The sequence below is a fragment of the Stegostoma tigrinum genome, chromosome 31, assembly GCF_030684315.1.
Source record: "Stegostoma tigrinum isolate sSteTig4 chromosome 31, sSteTig4.hap1, whole genome shotgun sequence".
Classification (NCBI taxonomy): Eukaryota; Metazoa; Chordata; class Chondrichthyes; order Orectolobiformes; family Stegostomatidae; genus Stegostoma; species Stegostoma tigrinum.
In genome coordinates, this window is record NC_081384.1 from 10,646,874 (window position 1) to 10,668,174 (window position 21,301).

At 43.1% G+C, this 21,301-nt stretch overlaps 1 protein-coding gene across 5 annotated transcripts in view; it reads right to left on the reverse strand.

Annotated features, from left to right (window-relative positions):
• Positions 1 to 21,301, reverse strand: part of lrrc3ca (leucine rich repeat containing 3Ca) — a 177,647-nt gene that overhangs the window by 11,603 nt on the left and 144,743 nt on the right. For all 5 annotated transcript variants that reach the window (XM_059638764.1, XM_048560807.2, XM_048560809.2 and 2 more), the window contains 4 exons: positions 18,908 to 19,100; positions 16,174 to 16,327; positions 12,873 to 12,981; positions 7,661 to 7,723 (listed from right to left, as the gene is read on the reverse strand). In XM_059638764.1, the coding sequence (XP_059494747.1) occupies positions 7,661 to 7,723; positions 12,873 to 12,981; positions 16,174 to 16,327; positions 18,908 to 19,100 (519 nt within the window). The remainder of the gene's footprint in view (positions 1 to 7,660; positions 7,724 to 12,872; positions 12,982 to 16,173; positions 16,328 to 18,907; positions 19,101 to 21,301) is intronic.

The window sequence follows — 21,301 nt, forward strand, 5'->3', positions numbered from 1 at the left end:
GGTCTTCAATGTTGTGAGGTATTTTTCTGGAGTTAACCAGGGGAAATTGGCAGGAAGATTAATAGTCAGAGAACATAGGTTTAAGATAATAGGGCAGCACAGTGGCTCAGTGGTTAGCACTGCAGCCTCACAGCACCAGGGATCCGGGTTTAATTCCAGCCTCAGGTAACTGACTGTGTGGAGTTTGCACATTCTCCCCGTGTCTGTGTGCGTCTCCTCCGGGTGCTCCGGTTTCCTCCCACAGTCCAAAGATGTGCAGGCTGGGTGGATTGGCCATGCTAAATTGCCTGTAGTGTTCAGGGGTGTGTGGGTTATAGAGGGATGGGTCTGGGTGGGATGCTCCAAGTGGCGGTGTGGACTTGTTGGGCTGAAGGGCCTGTTTCCACACTGTAGGTAATCTAATCTAATCAGCAAAAGGACCAGAGGGGAGTTGAGGAGATGCTTTGAAAAATGCAATGAGTTTCATGATCTAGAATGCACTGCCTGAATCAATAGCAACTTTCACTAGGGATCTAGATGTGTATTTCAAACAGAGTATTTGCTGGGCAATGGAGAAAGAATAGGATGGGAAGAGTGTAACTAATTGCATAAATTTTTCAACGGTAGGAGGGAGCAAATGGTGTCGTCCTGTGATGTAAGATTCTATGAAACAATAATACGAAACCGTCACTGAAGATTGGGAGCAATCCCCAGTGGGGGAAAATATCGAGTTAACTCCGCGTATAATCAGTCACAAAGTCCTGAATCATAGGATAGAAGAATCATAGAATCCCTACAGTGTGGATGTGGGCCATTTGCCCCAGAAAGTGCACACCAATCCTCTGAACAGCATCCCACCCAGACCCACACCCCCTACCCTATCCGTGTAACCACACATTTCTCATGCCTCATCCACCTAACCTGCGCATCTTTGGAAAAAATTGGAGCACCCGGAGGAAATCCATGCAGACACAGGGAGAGTGTACAAACTCCACAGTCACCTGAGCTGGAATCGAACCTGGTTCCCTGCCGTTGTGAGGCAGCAGTGCTAACCACTGAGCCTTTGTGCTACCCCATGACTCCCTCTGACAAAGGAGCAGCAATTCGAAAACCGTTGGACTATAACCTGGTGGTGTGTGTGACTTCTGACTTTGGTTATACCACGAACAGAAACAGTAAGACAGGGACTGGAGAAAACATTCGGAGTGGCCACTGTCCTGGAGGAAGGCTGTAGCTTAAAAAAAATTAGCATGACTTAAGCTGGGTGAGCTGAGGAGTGGCCAACAAATGGGTCCTGCCTATTTCCAAACTAGAGAGCCTAGTGGAGATATAATCAAGGTCTTTAAAATTACAGATGGGTTGCAGAGAGGGTGAGGAGTCCACAACGGAAAATGTGCATCTTTCCCCCTTAGAGAGACAGAATAACTTTCAGGTAACCACTCCACAAGCATGAGGCAAGCTAAGGAGGCTCCAGGAACCATCCCAGCCAGATGGGGTTTGAAACTGTGCAGTCAGCTTTATTCTACCTCACCGTCTGTCAGCTGCTTGCGGGAATGTGAAATAAATGTACTTATTTGTGCGAAAATCGAAAAACTAAATGACATAAATAATTACAAATAAATAAAAGAGAGATTTTTCATTCTGAATGGTTAAAATGTTGAACTCATTCCACAGGAGGTGTTGGAGGCAAAAAGCTGGATGTTTTCTTAAAGAAATTGCCTCAGCACATAAGGAAAACGGGAATAGAAAGAAATGCTCAGGCAAGTGAAATGAAAGGCAACTCAGGTGGAGTATTACTGATGGGTTGGGCCTAATGGCCTGTTTTTTACGGAGGTATACAAAATGCTAAAAGGGATTGACAAGATAGACATAGAGATGATGTTTTCCCTTGTGGGGCTATCTAGAATGAGAGGTCACAGTTTTGGGATAAGGAGTAGCAGATTTAAAACAGAGATAAGGAGGAACCATTTCTGTCAAAGGGTCGTGAATCTGTGGAATTCACTACTCCAGAGTGTAGTGGGACATTGAGTAAATTTAGGAGAAGACAAAGAGATTCTTAATTAGTAATGTGTTGAGAGGTTATGGATAGTGGGCAGGAGAGTGGAGTCAAGGACAAAGTGAGATCAGCCATGCTTGTAATAAACAACAGAGCAGGCTCGAGGGGCTGAACGGCCTATTCCTGCTCTTATGTTATGTTCTTAATCTATGAAATAATGCCACAGGACCTCTGAAGTCCACTTGAGAAGGCATGCAGAGACTCAATTTAGTGTCTCACCTGAAAGAAGAATGCCTCTGATCGTGCAGCACTCTTCCACTGATACCCTGCACTGTCAGCCTCAATTATTGGTTAAGGCTCTGAGTTGGTACAAAGCCACACGAGCTACCCACTCCAGTGGCACAAGAGCCAATTCTAACCCACAGCTATAGCTAAAAGCATCTCAAATGGAATGGGAGGTGCCAGATATGAATGTAAACCTGAGACTTAGGATCTCAAATACGTTTTTGGGAGATAAGGAACCATTGGGATAATGTTGTACGAAACTAAATTTGGAGAGAAACTGAGCCTTAAAGATTTGGATTAGTTTAAGGGTAAAGGTGGACAATAGCAGACAGAGCTTTTAAGAAGTTGGTTCAGAAGTCAGTGAAGTTAAGAACTAAAGTTTCAGCAGTTTAATCAGACAATGTTGTGGTAGTAGATGAAGAGGGTTTTGGTGACAGGCTACGCAGAGAACAATGACCTTAGGTTGGTGGTCAGAGAAAATAGCAAGACAGCACCTTGTTAGGCTTACTCTGAACAAACAACGAAGGAGCTGGATGGAGGCACATCAGAGTAGTCAGGTAGAGGGATGAGCCAAATGGAATGGCTTCATTACTGTCAAAGTTGAGCCGCAGATCTTGTCAGATATACCAGTGGTGCCAGTGAGGCTCAGTTGAGACTCATCATGACACATTGGATTTAATCTTGTGTTTAAAAAGTATTTTGCAAGAAAAAAGAAAAAGCTTGCATTTCTGAAGCATCTTACATTTCTCAAAGTGTACCAAAACCCTTTACAACCAATGGAGTTAAAGTGCAATGCAGGAAAACCAACAGGCCAACTTGAACTCAGCCAGTCCCTACAAACAGCAATGTGGTAAATGTTAGACATGTTCCTTCGTCTTTAAGAACTCCAGGTGCAGAGTACATATATAAGACTAAAACTTTGCCCACTAATCAGCCTGACAGGCTGGGCACTGAAACCTGCTGGTCCACAGTAAAGATTGCTTCAGTTTGAAAATGGAGAAAAGTGTAAATCCAACACTTTGCTTCAAGTTAGGGAGAAATTAAAAAGGATGTTGCTCTCAGATTTTAAGACTGACAAGATTTATAAGCCCTGAAGATTGTCTGAAACAAGATTTCTCCATTGAATAAGTTTAATACGTAAAACAATAGTTTCCTTTTCCAGGAAGAAAAGCAATTAAAAGGCAGGAAAAATCTACCCAATCCGTCATCAGGAAGGCAGGTTTAAAGGCACGCTGTCAGGATTTGGGGTTTGAGTAAAGATCTGTAGCTCAGATGCTGATTGGTAGATATTGTAAAGGCTTCACAGGAGGTTCCACAGCAGTGAGGATGTCACCTAGTAAGGGGATGAAACAGCTGCTATCAAGCCTCCCAGCTCGGCCAACATACCAACATCTACATATTGTCAGGATGTCCACAACATTCCCTCGTTTACATCGGAGCACAGCAGAACGTCTAATAGATTTTAAACTGTTCAAACAGCATGCAGAATGATGCTTGCTAGGCTCAGATGTGTCTAATGCAGAAAAGCAAGGCATTAAGATTTGCTTAGCAATTGGAAATGAAGATCTACGCAGGCTTAGTAGTCAGGAAGAACAGCTAAAGAACTGAAAGAACCCCAGAAGGTATGGGTCACATGGAAAAACCATTTAGAGTCAGGTTAAAATTTGAAGCTCATCAACCAGAATTCATGTCATTGAGGAAGAAGCTTACATAGTCCAAAGATCGTTTCCTAGCAAATGCAGAGAAAAGGGCTTATTATGTGATTTTTCAGATGAGGAGCTAATTGTTGCATTGAAATCACAACCACTCCCATGGATGCTTTTCAGAAATACTTGTTTGATAAACCAAAGCCATGTAGCATCAATGAGATATCAAAGAACGGATGTAAATATAAAATAATCCCCACAGGTCGATGAAGCTTACAAATCCTAAGTACAAACTCAATGATTGACACAATTACTAGAACACCTAAATAAAAAGCCATGAACTGATCCAAACATTACGCACAACCAGTACACTGGAGCTGCAATACAGACCATCTGGCATCCTGTCTGAGTTGCAGGCAAGCATTGATTGACAAACCACAATGTGACAATGAACAATGAGCGTGAACACTTATTTTGTATCTTCAATCTCATGGGAAACTTCAATGTTCTCAAACCTTCTGAATTTTTGCAAAAATTTGAATCTTTTGTCCTTCGAAAACTGGTGACATGCCAATATGCTAACGCTGCAGTTGAAAAAAGACCATGTTTCCACAAGCATAGAAAGCTACGACAAAATATATCAATGTAAAACTAACAGAACACCTGGATACACAGGCACAGGAGTGCATAGTGCTGGAGTGTATGTACAGTCAAGTTAGTCTGCCTTGCATTGCAGATAGTTACATTGTAGCCACTGTTTCAAACAATTGGCGTATACCTCACGCTAGCCACAATCCATCGAATGAGTCAGGTATCAGAGACACATCAGAAACTGCAGCAGAAGGTTCAAGAAAACTGCTGAATTGAACTGGAAAAAAGAATGGAACTCCTCACTTTCTTGTGAATTAGTGAGGCCAGTTCTTTGCTGAAAAGAGAAGATTGGAATTTAGGAGGAAAATGCTGAACACTGGGCTGCAGATGAATCCAAACTTGAGAACACTATCTTGGAGATAAGGGATATCTCTGCTGTCTTAGCCTCACAAAGATGAACAAAGAGCAAGAAGGAAGCAAACTGGGTATCAATTTGATGAAAAGATTTCCACAATGAAGCAGCTCGTTTGTCAGACAGATGAGGTTACATACAACATAGAAACATAGAAAATGGGTGCGGCAGTAGGCCATTTGAGCCTGCACCACCATTCAATATGTTCGTGGCTGATCATGCAATTCCAGTATCCCACTCCCACTTTCTCTCCATGATCCTTGAAGCGTTTAGCTGCAAGGGCCACCTCCAGCCCCCTCTTGAGTATATTTAATGAACTAACCCCAAAACCTTTCTTTGGGAAAGAATTCCACAGGTTCACAACTCTGAGTGAAAAAATTCTTCCTTATCTCCATCCTGAATGGCTTACCCCTCATTCTTAGACTGTGACTCCTGTTCAAAATGCCACAAACGCATCAGCCTGAGTCCAAAGCAATGTCAGAGAAAATAACAGACCTTCAAGAAAAGGCAGAAGCACAAAGCACAAAGAGCAAGGATTTGCAAACCCCTCACAGGTGCAGAGGAAGACAAGAGCAGGAGTAGGCCATTCAGCCCCTCAAGCCTGTTCCACCATTCAATGAGATCATGGCTGATCAGTGGCCAAACTCAGGAGACAGTCATTTCAGAAACAAATGCCAGCAATGGCGCTTGAGTCAGAAAACCCAAGTAGAACATAGACAAAACCAAACACGCGCAAATGGAAACTGTCCAGGCTTCAAAGAAAACAAAATAGGAAAAAAAGCCTTGGCAAACAGAAATGAACAGACAGTACTACCGTGCGGAAATCAACAGCACCTCTGGACAAAACCCTTCATCACGTGATCTGGGCATATCAGTAAATTACTTGTGTTTGTAGAGACTCACAGGCTTACTTGTTATTGTAACTAGTTAAATGTTCCTTTGGGAAAGCAGGGGTCTGTTGTATATGTTTCCTTCAGGATATTTCAACTGTAAGGACTCCAGGTGCTGTGTGTATGAAGGTTACAACCCCACTAAGCTGTCAGCCTCGTTGCAAGTGTCGGCAATGCACATTGAAACCAGTTGCTCTGCTTTAGTTCTTATTTTACAATTTATGATATATTTTACTGAGTTGAGGAAACAAATCCACCCAGAACTCATCAATCCTGGATGAGTGACTGATTCTTCAGCCACTAGCATTAACATGACAATAATTATCTGATGTTTTTGTTAAAGTGAAGTTGATTGTACAGTAAATATTGGCAAGGACACTGGGGATAACTCTCCAGTTAGGTTTTGAAACAGATCTGTGGGATTTTTTTTATGTGCACTTGAGACGGTCTTGGTTTAACATCTTATCCAAAAGACAGCACCTTGAGCAGTGCAGATTCTCTCAACACTGCACTGGAGAGTCAACCTAGAATTTGGTCTCAAGTCATGGAGTGGATCTGTAAAGTCACAAGCCCCTGACTCAGAGCAAAGTGGGCCACCAACTGAACCACAAGCCAATGGGTCCCAGCATGAGAATCCTGCCTCACCTCCTCACTCTTCAAAGTGAGTCCAACCTCAAGAAGACACAAGTCAGGAGTGTGATGGAATAGTCTCCACTTATGTGGACGACTGCATCTACAATAACACTTCACGATGCTCAGTAGTATTCAGAACAAAGCAGACCACTTGAGCATCACTTGATTTAATACCTTCAACATTGACTCCCCACATTACTGATGCACATAGCAGCAGTGTATACCACCTAAAGATGCAGTGCAACAACTCACCAAGGCTCCTTAAACAATACTTTACCAGTCGGTGAATTCCAACACTTTGAAGTACAAGGTACATGCAGATACATGGGAGTACCAACAGGCTCCCCTGAAGCTACCTACAATGGATTCACTGTTGTTCGGTCAAAATCCTTGAACTCCTTTAAAAATAGATCTGTGGGCATCCCTACACCTAGTTCGCTAAGACATTTTTCAGGGCATTTAAGGACAAGCAATAAATGCTGAGCCAATGATCCCCACAATCCCTGTTGAATTAACAAACAAAACTTGCTTTTCTGGATGGTGGAATTGAAGCCATATGCCTCAATTTAGGATAATAAAGTGTGAAGCTGGATGAACACAGCAGGCCAAGCAGCATCTCAAGAGCACAAAAGCTGACGTTTCAGGCCGAGACCCTTCATCAGAGAGGGGGATGGGATGAGGGTTCTGGATTAAATAGGGAGAGAGGGGGAGGCAGACCGAAGATGGAGAGAAAAGAAGATAGGTGGAGAGGAGAGTATAAGTGGGGAGGTAGGGAGGGGATAGGTCAGCCTGGGGAAGACGGTCAGGCTAACCTCATCCCACCTCCTTAACCTGTCCGTCTTCCCCGGGCTGACCTATCCCCTCCCTACCTCCCCACCTATACTCTCCTCTCCACCAATCTTCTTTTCTCTCCATCTTCGGTCCGCCTCCCCCTCTCTCCATATTTATTCCAGAACCCTCACCCCATCCCCCTCTCTGATGAAGGGTCTAGGCCCGAAACATCAGCTTTTGTGCTCCTGAGATGCTGCTTGGCCTGCTGTCTTCATCCAGCTTCACACTTTATTATCCTGGATTCTCCAGCATCTGCAGTTCCCATTATCTCTGCCTCAATTTAGGCATTGTTACTGTATTCCTCATTATGTCAGAGCTTAATTGTTCAATTATTCTTCTATTTCTTTCAGAGCCTATTGTTTTAGTAATTTCGTACTGTCTGGGCCAGTAATCTTACCATGAGGACTGTCAGCATGTAACCAAGACATCAATTGATTCCTTTCTTTTGGCACTGAGAGGCCTGAAAACGAATTGGAAAAAGAGCCATGAGTTAAGCAAACACTGGGAGCAGCATCAGAACTGCTAGGAACAAACGTGGAATGTTCTTCTGTCCTGTGTACACAAAAGCATTTACTCAATGGATATTTGCTGATCATTAAAAAGCTTAGATGTGTGATTTAGTGGCTGAAGTTCTTCCACGTCAAAGATAATGCAGAAGGTAAAGAAATGAGGAACCTTTACAGTGGGAAATGAACTCATGCAGATCCAGTAGCTTTTTTTATTAGATTACCTACAGTGTGGAAACAGGCCCTTTGGCCCAAAAAGTCCACACCGCCCTTTGTAGCATCCCACCCAGACCCATCCCCCTATAACCCACAGACCCCTGAACACTACGGGCAATTTAGCATGGCCAGTCCATGTGACCTGCACATCTTTGGACTGTGGAAGGAAACTGGAGCACCCGGAGGAAACCCATGCAGACACGGAGAGAATGTGCAAACTCCACACAGACAGTGGCCTGAGGCTGGAATTGAACCCAGGTCCCTGGCACTGTGAGGATGCAGTGCTAACCACTGAGACACCACACCACCCCAAAGTTTCTAGATTGAACCCTTGGCTCACGCTGTGTTGGCTCCTGGTGTCGGGCGGAAATGTTGGGCACTACAATTGGATCTGTACTAGGGAGATGGAACAAAACCAGGCCTTGCACCTTCTTCTGATTATAGAGTCATAGGGTTGTCCAACACAGAAACAGACTCTTTGGTTCAATTCATCAATGCCAACCAGATATTCTTAATTAATCTGGTCCCATTTGCCAGCATTTGGCCCATATGCCTCTAAATCCTTCCTGTTCACACATCCAGCCAAATGTATTTCAAAGTAGTAATTGCACCATCTTCCAGCTCTTCCTTTGGCATCTCATTCCATACATGCACCACCCTCTGTGGAAAAAGTTGCTCCTTGAGTCCCTTTGAAATCTTTCCCCTTTCACCTCTCATATGCCCTCTAGTTTTGGACTCCCCTACCCTGGGGAAAAAGGGCCTGGCTGTTCATGTTGCTCACGATTTTATAAACCTCTATAAGGTCACCCCTCAGCTTCTGACATGCCTGGGAAAATAGCCCTGCCCTATTCAGCCTCTCCCTATAGCTCAAAACCTCCAACCCTGGCAACATCCTTGTAAATCTTTTCTGAACCCCTTTCAAGTTTCACAACATCCTCCCTGCAGCAGGGAGACCAGAAATGAATGCAGTATAGTATTCTAAAAGTCACCTGATCGATGTCCTGCACAGCCACAACATGACATCCCAACTCTTATACTCAATGAACTGACCAATAAAGCCAAATGCCTTCTTCATCATCCTGTCCACCCGTGACTCCATAGAAACTATGCAACTGCATCCCAAGGTCTCTTTATTTGGCAACACTCACCAGGGCCCCACCATTAACTGTCTAAGTCCTGCCCTGGTTTTCCTGACCAAAATGTAGCACCTCACATTCATCTAAATTAAACTCCATGTATCATCCTCAGCCCATTGGCCCATCTAATCAATGTCCTGTTGTACTCTGAGATAATCTTATTCGCTGTCCACTACACCACCAATTTTGATGTCATCTGCAAACTTACTAACCATGCCTCTTATATTCACATCTGAATCATTTATGTAAATGACATAAACCAGTGGACCCAGCACCAATCTTTGCGGCACACTGCCAGTCATAGGCCTCGCATCTGAGAAACAACCTTCTACCACCACCCTCACTCTCCTACCTTTGAGTCAATTTTGTGCCCAATTTGCTAGCTCTGCCTGGATCCCACATGATGTAACCTTGCTAAGCAGCCTGCCATGTGGATACCTTGTCGAACATCTTGCCAAAGTCCATGTAGAGGACATCTACTACTCTTCTTTCATCAATCTTCTTTGTCACCTCTTCAAAAACTCACTCAAAACAGTGAGACATGGTTTCCCAAACACAAAACCATGTTGACATCCCCTAATCAGTCCTTGCTTTTCCAAATACATGTAAATCCTATCCCTCAGCGTCCTCTCCAACCATTTACCCACCACCAACGTAATGCTCAACAATCTATATTCCCTGCCTTTCCTTACAGCCTTTCTTAAATAATGGCACCACACTAGCCACCTCCAGACTTCTAGGACCTCACTGTGGATGTCGATGATACAAATATCTCAGTAAGGGGCCCAGCAATTTCTTCCCTGGCCTGAAAGTTCTCTCCAACAAAGTTCTGGTACACACCTGATTAAGTTCCAGGAATTTATTTGCCTTAATGCATTTTAAGACCTCCAGCACTTCCTGTTCTGTAATATGGACACCTTACAAGGTATCACTATTTATTTTCTTAAGTTCCCTAACTTCCATGTCCTTCTACACAGCAAATACTGATACAAAACATTTGTTCAGTACTTCTCCCATCTCCTGTGGTTCCATACATAGACGGCTAAATTGATCTGTAAAGAGCACAATTCTTTCCCTAGTTACTCTTTTTCCCTTAACGTATATGTAGAATCTATTTGGATTTACTTAATCCTATTTAGCAAAGGTATCTCATGTCTCCTTTTTACCCTCCTGATTTCCCTCTTGAGTATATTTCTCTAGGGACTAACTTGATCCCAGCTGTCTATACCTGACATGAGCCTCCTTCTTTTTCTTGACCAGCCTCAATTTCTGCAGTCATCCAGCATTTCCTACACCTACCAGTCTTTCCCTTCACACTAACAGGAATATACTGAGTTCTCGTCATCTCATTTTTGAAGTCCTGCCACTTTCTGAGAGTCCCTTTACTAGCAAATAACCTCTCCCAATAATTTTTTGCAAGTTCTTTCCCAATAGCATCAAAATTGACCTTATTCCAATTTAGAAATTTAAGTTTTAGATCTATATAGTTTCAGGTCTATCGTTTTCCATAATTATCTTAAAGCCAATAGAATTATGATCTCTGGTCCCAATGTGCTCCACCACTGACACCTTAGGTACTTGTCCTGCCTTATTTCTCAAAAGAAATTCAAGTTTTGCTCCTTCTCCTGCAGGTACATCCACATATTGAGTAAGAACATTTTCTTTAACACTCTTAACAAATTTCTCTCCATCCGAGCCCTTAACAATTTGGCAGTCCCAGTCTATGTTTGGAAAGTTAAAATCCCCTACCATTACAACCCTATTATTCTTACAGATACCTGAGATCTCCTATATATTTGTTTCTCAATTTTCCATTGACCATTGAGGGGCCTATAGTACAATCCCAATAAGGTGATCATCCCTTCCTAACTTCTCAGTTCCACCCAAATAACTTAGCTGGATGTTCTCCAAGCAATATCCTTCCTATGTACAACCGTACTATTGTCTTTAACCAAAAAAAAAACACTCCCCCTCCTCACTTTTCCCCTTTTCTATCCTTCCTATGCCATCTCTCCCCTGGAACATTAAGCTGCCAGTCCTGCCCCTCTTACATGTGTATGGGGCTGTTGAGTGAGGTTGTTCAGTTTGGTTATATTTGGGAAATCTCTCATTATTTCTCACTATCTAGATAAACACTGGGGGTCAGCAGTAAAGATCCAATCCAAGGAAAATGTAAATACTCAAATAAAGATTAATACACTGGATGCGGGAACCCTGAACCAAAAACAGAGAATTCTGGAGAAGCTCAGCAGGCCGGGCAGCATCTGTGGTGAGGGAAACAGAGTTAACATTTCGAGTCCAGTGACTAATTTTCAGAACTGGGCCTGAAATGTTAACTCTGCTTCTCTCTCCACAGATGCTGCCAGGCCTGCTGAGCCTTTCCAGCACTTTGTTTTTGCTTGTCTCAGATTTCTGGCATCTGCACTTCTTTGTTTTATATCACCACAGCCTGGTACTCTCATAGTCGGTGAAGGTGACGTCACTACTGTAGTCCGACTGGATCATCAAGCTGTTCTCTCATTGGAGAGAGAGGGACAGAGAGAGAGAGAGAGAGAGAGAGAGAACTGGTTTAATCCTTGGGTCAGGCAGCTTGAGCGAGGGGAGAGGTTGAGATGTAGAGCTCTTTGTGGAAACTTTAGCTGACATGGGAACTGAATGTTAGCCACATCACGCTATATCGCAAACCAGCCATCCAGCTAGCTGAGCGCTTTAGTAATTTCATAGTCGCCATTACTGAGAATACCTTTTTTTCCATACTTTTTGAAAAATGCAATGAATTTATATTTCACCATTTGTCGCGGTAGGATTTGAACTCATATCTCTGCAGTTTTTTTTAAACAGAGAAATAAAGAAAATAGGTGCAGGAGTGGGCCATTCAGCCCTTCAAGCCTGTACCACCATTCAATATGATCATGGCTGATCATGCAATTTCAGTCTCCCACTCCCGCTTTCCCTCCATACCCCGATATCCCTTTAGCTGCAAGGTCCAGGTCCAGCTCCCTCTTGAATATATCTAATGAACTGGCCCTGACAACTTTCTGTGTAGAGACTTCCACAGGTTCACAACTCTCTGAGTGAAGATATTCTTCCTCATCGCAGTCCTGAATGGCTTATCCCTTATTCTTAGACTGTGACCCCTAGTTATGGACTTTCCCAACATCAGGAATATGCTTCCCACATCTAGCCTGTCCATGCCCATCAGGATTCTTTATGTTTCTATGAGATTCCCCCCTCATTCTTCTAAATTCCAATGAGTACAAAACCAGTTGATCCAGTATTTCTTCTACGTCAGTCCTAACATCCTGGGAATCCGTCTAGTGAACCTTCACTGTAGTCCCTCAATAGCAAGAATGTTCTTCTTCTTTTCTGAATTGGCTTTTGCCATGGTTTTTCCACTATGGCAAACATTTGGGCAATTTAAAAAGCCAAGGCCAGCCAGAATCGAGATGCCATTTACTGCGAAGAACTGAATCACTGAATTGTTTCCAGGCCATTCAGCCTATCAGGTCTGTACTGACTCTCGGAGCACTTTCCCACAATGCCATTTTCCTGCCTTTTCCTTGTAATATCACACGTTATTTTGATTTAAATACTCACCATCTGGTCTCCTGAAGGTCTCAATTAAATCTGCCTCCACCACACTTCCAGGCAAATACCACAGCTCTAAAGGAGGGTTTCCGTCATAAACCTTTAGAAGACATATGGATCTGGCTTAGGGAAGGTGGAAACAGGAAAATGCTCAATCACTTACAGAGTGTGTCATCTTCTGATACAGTCAAGTCCCACACTTTGTAGGCGAGGACTGCTCCCTTGGGAATCTCCATTGTTCTCTCAGTCAAAAGAGCGCACTCTGTACCTGCCTGAGAAAAAGTATACTCATTAAAAGTAAACATGCATGAAGTACAGTCCAATCAGACCTACCGCTCTACAGAAATCAAGAAGCATGAATCACTTGTTTAGGTTGTTCTGTGAATCCAGGGATTTATCTAAGTGCCTTAAAAATCTATTTGTTTCGAATGGGCACTGAACCCTAAATGTTAACAGTTTTTCTCCTCCATGGATGCTGCCAGACCTGCTGAGTTTCTATAGCAATTTCCATTTTTGTTTCAGATCTTCAGCTTCCTCATTTCTTTGCTTTGTTTTTTTACAGTTTCCTATCCTAGATTCTGCTCAGTGTTAATGTTAACCTTAGTTCTCTCCTGTACTTGTTTTGTTCGCCAAAGCTGGGGTCAGGGCAGACTGTTGAATATCTTCACCCTGCTAATTGCCTTGCTTTTTAATCTTGTTTATTGCCCTTGTAGGACACTAGGATCAATAGATCATTCCCAATCTGTTCAGTACCCAGGCACACTTCAGTGAGACAAAAAGTTCCACAGTACACCCACTGTTTGCAGCTGAATTGATGACTCACAAATGTCCACATTTACTTACATATCCTCTGGTTATGGCCTTACTAGACAGCTTTGCAACACAGTTCATCCAACAAGTTAAAGAAGGATGAAAAATATTAATGTTTCAAATATCCTATCTTTGGCTGTTAAAAACTATGCATTTACAGCTTTGGAGGCCTGCACATGTACAGTTGATGGGAGTTTTTGGTGTCAGTGAATACCACCTTCAACTATAGACACTGAGGCTCTGCAAGAGATCAGAAGCGCTATGCAGCCTTGACACTCAGGTAAAGCAGTGTTGCTTCCCAGTTATTTTGTAGTACCGGTCTCACCTAGCCATAGCTCACTAGTTGAAAACGACTTCATTACGTAAGCTCAGGCGGAATGGATAGTGTCTGTATTGTCTTCAAATCCCTCCATGGCCTTGCCCCACTCCATCTCTATAACCTGCACAAGGCCCTCTGACCCTGAGTGACCTCTGTTCCCCTCTCATTCGGGCCTTTTGCACTCCCTGAAATTTATTCACCCACCTCTACAGGCCATCTCTTCGATCAGAGCTCTCTAAATTCCCTCTCTAAACTTCTGGGCTCTTGGTCCCTGTTTAGAATTCTTTGAAACTGTTTGTGATCAAACATTCGATTTAGAATCATATAACCTCTACAGTACAGAAAGATGACACTCAGCCCATCAAATATTTACCGACCCTTCAAATAGCATCCCACCTAGATACAGCACCCCACCCTATTCTTGTAACCCTGTATTTGCCATGCCGAATCCACTTAGCCTACACATCCCTGGTCACAACAGGGCAATTTAGCATGGCCCAAATTTACTGGCTCTAATACCTCCAAATGGTTCTTGGTGCTAAGTTTTACACTGGAGTACAACAGTCATGCAGCACAGAAACAGGCCATTCAGTCTAAGCAATCCAAATCTCCACGCAAACCTCCTCCACCTTTCAAGGTTATAACTATCTAGTACCATACAGTACAGAAGAGGTCCTGCAGCCCATCAAGTCTGTACTGCCAAAAATATAATAATCTCATCTCTATCCAATGCTTGTCTAGCTTCTCCGTAAATACATCTATACTATCTGCTTTGGTTAACTCAGTTGGCTGGACTGCTGGTTTATAATGCAGAGTAATACCAACACTGGGCTCAATTCCTGCACCAGCTGAGGTTAGCATGAAGGACTGTCCTTCTCAACCTGTCCCCTCAACCGAGGCACAGTGTCCCTCAGGTTAAACTAACACCAGTCATCTCTCCAATGATCTGGTAAGTTTATGGTGACTTTACCTTTAATTCATTTCAATCATTTCACAAGCTTCTCATCACTGTTTGTCTAAAGAAGTTTCTTCTGAATTCCCTAAATTTCTTGCTGAACACCTTATATTAATTATCTCCAGTTATTACTCCTCCCCACAAACAGATCTCACTATATCTGAAGTATCAGAACATGTTATCATTTTAAAATCTTCTAACATGATTCCTCCTCAGCCTTCATTTGTAAACAGAAAAGATTCAGAGTTTGTCAATCCTTTCCTGATTCCCGCGCAGGGTACCCAATACCCTGGTACTGTCCTTCTAAGTTCTCTGAACTCTCTCCACTGCCTTTGTCTCTTTGCAAAACCGCGCTGACCAGAATTACATGCATTCCTGTAAATGTTGTCACAGGATGACGTGCTGTGCTAGTTGCCTGTACATTTTCGACTTCTCAGAATAATGCAGACTCGGCATTCTTTTCTAACAGCTTCAAACACAGTGGTCAACTACTTTGAATTTTGCGGGACCATCCTGCACTGTTTGTGTTAATTTTATTTTCATCTGTGTGCATCTCCAAGGCTTGTGTGTGGCACAGCTTCCAGAATTCTGGGGATGGTGTTTTGGGAAGCCAAACTCTGCATGGAAGTGGCCACGCAGCTTAAAGGGAATGTTGTTGACTCCTGATTGAGGTGATCGCCTTGTGCCTCAGGTTGTTTGCTGTTGGGATGTTCTTTGCAGCAAATTTTCCCAACAGTGACACGGACACTGCTTGTGTGACTCCCGTACTCCGATTCTGAACTTCCTGGATTTGTGGAAATGCAGAGTGTATAGTTCCACGTATGAACTGAGCTACCCTCTCAGCTGTCTAGTTGTACCACCGCACCGCCCTGGTCTGCAGAGTATACTTCCCACAACATCCACACTCCTTCTATCTGGACAGCACAGACACCCTGCATCCCTTACCCTCTTCTATGGTCCCCAACACCAAAGGGTACTCATTTACTTCTTCGAGAGTTGGTCATCATGATTACAAAATATCTGCATCATGCTTACACCTCACCTTCTAGCAACGTCTCTGTTTGCTCTAGCCCTCAGTCATCATCCAGGCTTCACCAATCAAGCACAGTGAGCATAGATCAGTTATCAGACTCTCATAATCAATCACTAAGCTATTAAACTATTCACCATGACAGACATCATGAAAGATGCTATATAAATGCTGCTAGGTGTGTGGTGAGATTGTTCTATTGTAAGACATCTTTGTGGGACCGTTTTAGTAGATCGCTTTATAACTGAAAATATTATTTCCCTTTCATTGATCTTAGTTACTCAGAAACTACAGCAGTCCTAATGGCTACTTTCTCAGAGCCATCAGCTACTTCATGCAGACATCTGTACCTTAGAGATGTCAGACAATGCGACGTACACTTTTGATTCTCCCTTGTTAAACTTCTTAAGTGAGATGGGCTCTTCAGACATTAATGTTTCAGTTACGATGCAGAGATCTCCTGAGTAACTATTTTTAATCAGCTTCCATGAAGGTCCAACTTTTCTGAAAACAGAAGAGAATTGTAAGTGAGTGGGATTTCAGAACATTCATTCTACAAAAATGCCAGAAACCCTGGTACCCAAACCAAGGTGTTAGCTCTCGCGCCAGAGACATGTCAAGCATCAGCCAATGAGGAATGGGGTGAATTTTAATTTGTGACTCTCAAACCCACCCACAGGAGGAAATGTGGTGGAGGCAGGTTCATTTGAGGCATTCCGTTGGGTGGTTATTTGCACAGAAATAATGTGCAGGTATATTGGGAAAAGGCACTAGGGGATAGAACCATGGGCTTATGATAGTGCGAATAGCCTCCTCCTGCTCTGTAACAATTCTGTGATTCTGTGACATGTGGGTCAGGAGCCCATTCTTACTGGTGCAGGACCAGAGAGCAATTCCTGAGGAGAAGTCATACAGTCATAGAGATATACAGTATGGAAACAGACCATTCAGTCCAACTCGTCCATGCTGACCAGATACCCAAAATAAATCCAGTCCTATTTGGCCCGTATTTCTCTAAATCCTTCCTATTCATATATGCATCCAGATGCCTTTTAAATGCTGTAATTATACATACTTCCATCACTTCCTCTGGCAGATCATTCCATACACGCACCACCCTCTGTGTGAAAAAGTTATCCCTCAAGTCCCTTTTAAATCTTTCCCCTCTCATCTTAAACCTATGTCCTCTAGTTTTGGACTCCCCCACCCCTGGGAAAAGACCATGGCTGTTCAACCTATCCATTCCCCTCATGATGTTATAAACATCTACAGGGTCACCCCTCAACCTCCGACACTCCAGGAAAAATAACCCAGCCTATTCGGCCTCTCCCTAAAGCTCAAACCCTCCAATCCTGGCAATATCCGTATTAACCTTTTCTGAACCCTTTTAAGTTTCACAACATTTTTCCTATAGGAGGGAGACCAGAATTGGCATGCCTTATTCCAATAGTGACCTAACCAATGTTCTATACAGCTGCAACATGACCTCCCAACTCCAATGCTCAATGCACAGTCCAATAAAGGCAAGCATACCAAACATCTTTTTCACTGCCCTGTCTACCTGTGACTCCACTTTTAAGGAACATGGAACCTGGACCAATAAGTACCACCATATTTTCAAGTTATTCTTTCAGGAGATGTGGGCATTGCTGGCTGTGCCATCTCTAACTGCCATTGAAGGGTTGCCTATCTAATAAAAGATGCCAGGCTGGTTACAGCATCAATAAGAAGTACTCCTGCTGAAACATTGGCAGCCCACTGTCAGAGATGCAAGCAGCTGAGGTAGGTTTGGGAGACTCAGCAGTCACTTTCAAAAGATCAACTCTTGGATGAAGAATAATTGCAAGGATTTGTGGAAAGAGGGAGGGAGTGAAACAAAATGGGCCTCAAAGGAGCGGTACGGATTTGATGGCCCTTTTCTGTTCTGCACTGCCACGTAGATTAAGAACGAAACTTATTTTATTCCCTGCAGACTTTGCAATAACTTGAAAACAGACCACGGCTGCCTGACATTCATCTCAGAGGATGTGCACCCTCCACAGGGTATGTATAGGCACAGCTCTAGCCATCTTGCAAGTACAGCCAAGAGGTTAGAATGGGGCTAGTGGGTGGAAGGTTAAACTGATGGATGAAGTACTGGCTCTCCGGTCTGACATCAGGAAACCACTTCCATTCTTCAGCTGAGATTTCACCTCAGTGAGGAATCACAACTGCTGACTGTCCCATGCCTGCACACTGGTCTAGATGGGCTAACTAAAAGCTGCTTGTGGGAGTATAACCAATCAGTTCCCTCACACTGACATGCCTCAACCAGCCTCTCCAAAAATGGCCCCAAAGCAGGACCACATCATTAAAACAGTGAGCAGGCTGGTGGCAGGAAATGACAGGCCTCCCCGATCGCTTCTCTGCGTACCCGTGGGTCTATTCCACTCATTGACCTATTGGAGCAATGACAAAGATTACTAAAGGGTTTAGCTTGAGTAAATAAACAGAAACTGTTTCAAATTGATGAAAGGTGGATGATCAGAGTTTTTATACCAGAGACAACACGAAGACAAACGATTATCTCGGATTTGGAAACACTGCCTGGCAGTCCCAGTAGTCACCTTTACAAAATCAGTTGTTAAAGGAGAAGCTATTGCAAGGATGTGTGGGACGGGAGCGGGGTGTTGGGAGGTAAAACCAAACGGACCTTGAAGAAACTAGTAAAGATCCGATGCCCCAAATGGCCCTTTTCTGTTCTGTACTGCTCTTTCAATTAAGATGATTAAGAATGTAATTTACTTTCAGAAGTTGCGATGAACCTCCCATTCAAAAATATTCTTTTAATGCCTTTCAAAGCTCAATTTAATATACACAGAATTTGTTTAGATGCAAGTTTACAAACGGTCGACATGTTCTCTCCTGACAAACAACTAGCTCGGTCACGGAGGGCAGAATCAGTGTTGCCTTACCCAACTCGAGTTGAGGCAGACCTGTTGGGCCAGCCAGTATTGTCCTTTCGTCTTAGGGTAGCAACAGATCCTTTCTCAAGTAACATTTCTAAAATGGCTCTATGTGTATATTCTCATTAGTGTACTTTACCGATCTTTCAGGCTTTTGATTAGCTCTGGGACATTGACATGAAGTCGTTGGGCTCCTCGTAGTTGAATCGTGGCACATTCGGCTTTCAAACCTTCAACCTTTCCTGTGATTGATTCGAAAGTGACTTTTGCCTTTCCCTTGATGAGCCCATCCACTGTCTCCGAGAAACTGAAGGACATCTCCTCCTGCTGAACTATATGAAATGAGGTGAAATGCTTATTAAAGTGTAGCACAGGCTGGCATTTCCTCCATTGGTATTTAGTTTTGCATCTGGTTCACTCAGTTACAGCAGCAATTGCTAGACACAATCTCTTTCCCAATGGTACTGGAGTTGATGGTAGCACCTTGCTATTACAGATAGCAGCACAAAGCAAAGAAACACACACAGAAGGCAGAAGATTGAGGGAATGGCAAAAAAACAACAAACATGTAGTTTTGTAAAACCTTTTGAAAATTCCAAACTGAAATGGGTTTATTTTCTAAGCTGATTGCTTATTCCTGAGTTTAACAAAATACTCTTTAGAGTCTGAAAGTTTAGAGCTCTTTTTGTTCAATACAGCTTTGTTAGCTGCTTGGTGCATAGACTACATTAAACCAGCATCTTATTATGTCAATTACTCTCTACTGCAACCAAGACTGTGGCACCTGGAACATGACATGTAATAATTGGTTCATGGTTAATTACTTCTGAGCTCCTTACACACTACACAGTGTTGGTCTAAATAGGGAAGCAGCAGATTTGTGACTGTGCAATTTTGTTTGCTCATGACAGCGATGCAATGTCATCATTATTGAGTAAATATAGAGTTAGGCTTGCCTGGAGTGTCCCAAACATACTCAAGAAACTTGACAAATCCAGGAGAAAGCTTGATTGGCACAGCATCCACAAACACTCCCTCCCTCCAACACCATTGCTCTGTAGCAGCAGTAGGTGCTATCCACAAGATGCACTGCTGTAATTCTGAGATTCTCAGACAACCACTTCCTTCTAGAAGGACAAGGGCAGCATATAAATGGTAGCATCGCCACATACAAGTTCCCCACTAGTGCACGCACCATCCTAACTTGGAAATATGTCACCATTAGCTCATTGTCACTGGATCAAAATCCTGGAATTCCCTCCCTGAGGGCATTGTGACAATACCTACAGCACACAGAACACAGTGGTTCAAAGAAGCAGCTCTCCACCAGATTCTCAGGGAGCAACTAGGGACAGGCGATAAATGCTGACCAGAATGCAATGCCCATGCCCCATGAGTGAGTAAAAGAAAAGCCTGTCAAGGTGTAGAACTGTCACCTATGTAAAAAGTTCTTCACAAATCATGGCCATGATTTTAACTTGGATGAAAAGTCATTCACTGATGCAGAATTACAATCTGGTCCCCCAAATAGTAATATAGTAGTAATGTATCACTGTAATAATCTGCCAAGAATTTGCCCAGTCTAAAATGATCATGTGTCAGTGCCTCCTTGTGATCTTTCTGGTGCCCAACACTTACACTGAAATGAGAGTCCAAGCCTAATTTAAGATTGGGCCCAGAATGGTGTCTTAATTATTTTCTGTGCCTGTTGTATTTCTCCTTCAAGGATATTCAATCAGATTCAGATTTTCTGAAATCATAGTTGTTGAACGTAACCCCTCTGAGGAAAAGAGAGAATTGTTGGTCTCTTCCCAGCTCCGTAGAAATACTGTGACCTGAGGCCTAGACTGAATCTCCTTTAGATTCCAATTCTTTCCACCACACACTGACCCTTTCTCACTTCCCCACTCTATAGTCACACTATTCTCCCATGGCTCTGACTGATTCTGTTATGTAGCAACACAGTTCTGAGAAATTGTTTAGTGAGATCAAAGACTTAAATCACAAATTGCTTTAGGCCAGACTGTTTAAAGTTTTCTTCCATAATTCTGACCAACGTTCCTGCAGCTATTGATAATAATAAAGCATAAAATAAATTGGGATTTCAAAGAATGCTCCCCAAATAGGATCACCACATAATGAGCTTCTGAACTGTAGGCATGAAAGCCCAGGATAGTCTGTGTTGAGTTAGGCGGTCTCAGTTGAGGCTTCTCTTAGGAAATTGCTATTAGTCCAAATGCCGAAACAGAAAAATTGGTAGATGAGAGTAAACCGGTTGATGTGGTGTATATGGATTTCAGCAAGGCGTTCAATAAGGTTCCCCACAATAGGCTATTGTACAAAATGCAGAGGAATGGAATTGTGGGAGATATAGCAGTTTGGATCAGAAATTGGCTTGCTGAAAGAAGACAGAGGGTGGCAGTTGATGGAAAATGTTCATCCTGGAGACCAGTTACTAGTGGTGTACCGCAAGGGTCGGTGTTGGGTCCACTGCTGTTTGTCATTTTTATAAATGACCTGGATGAGGGCGTAG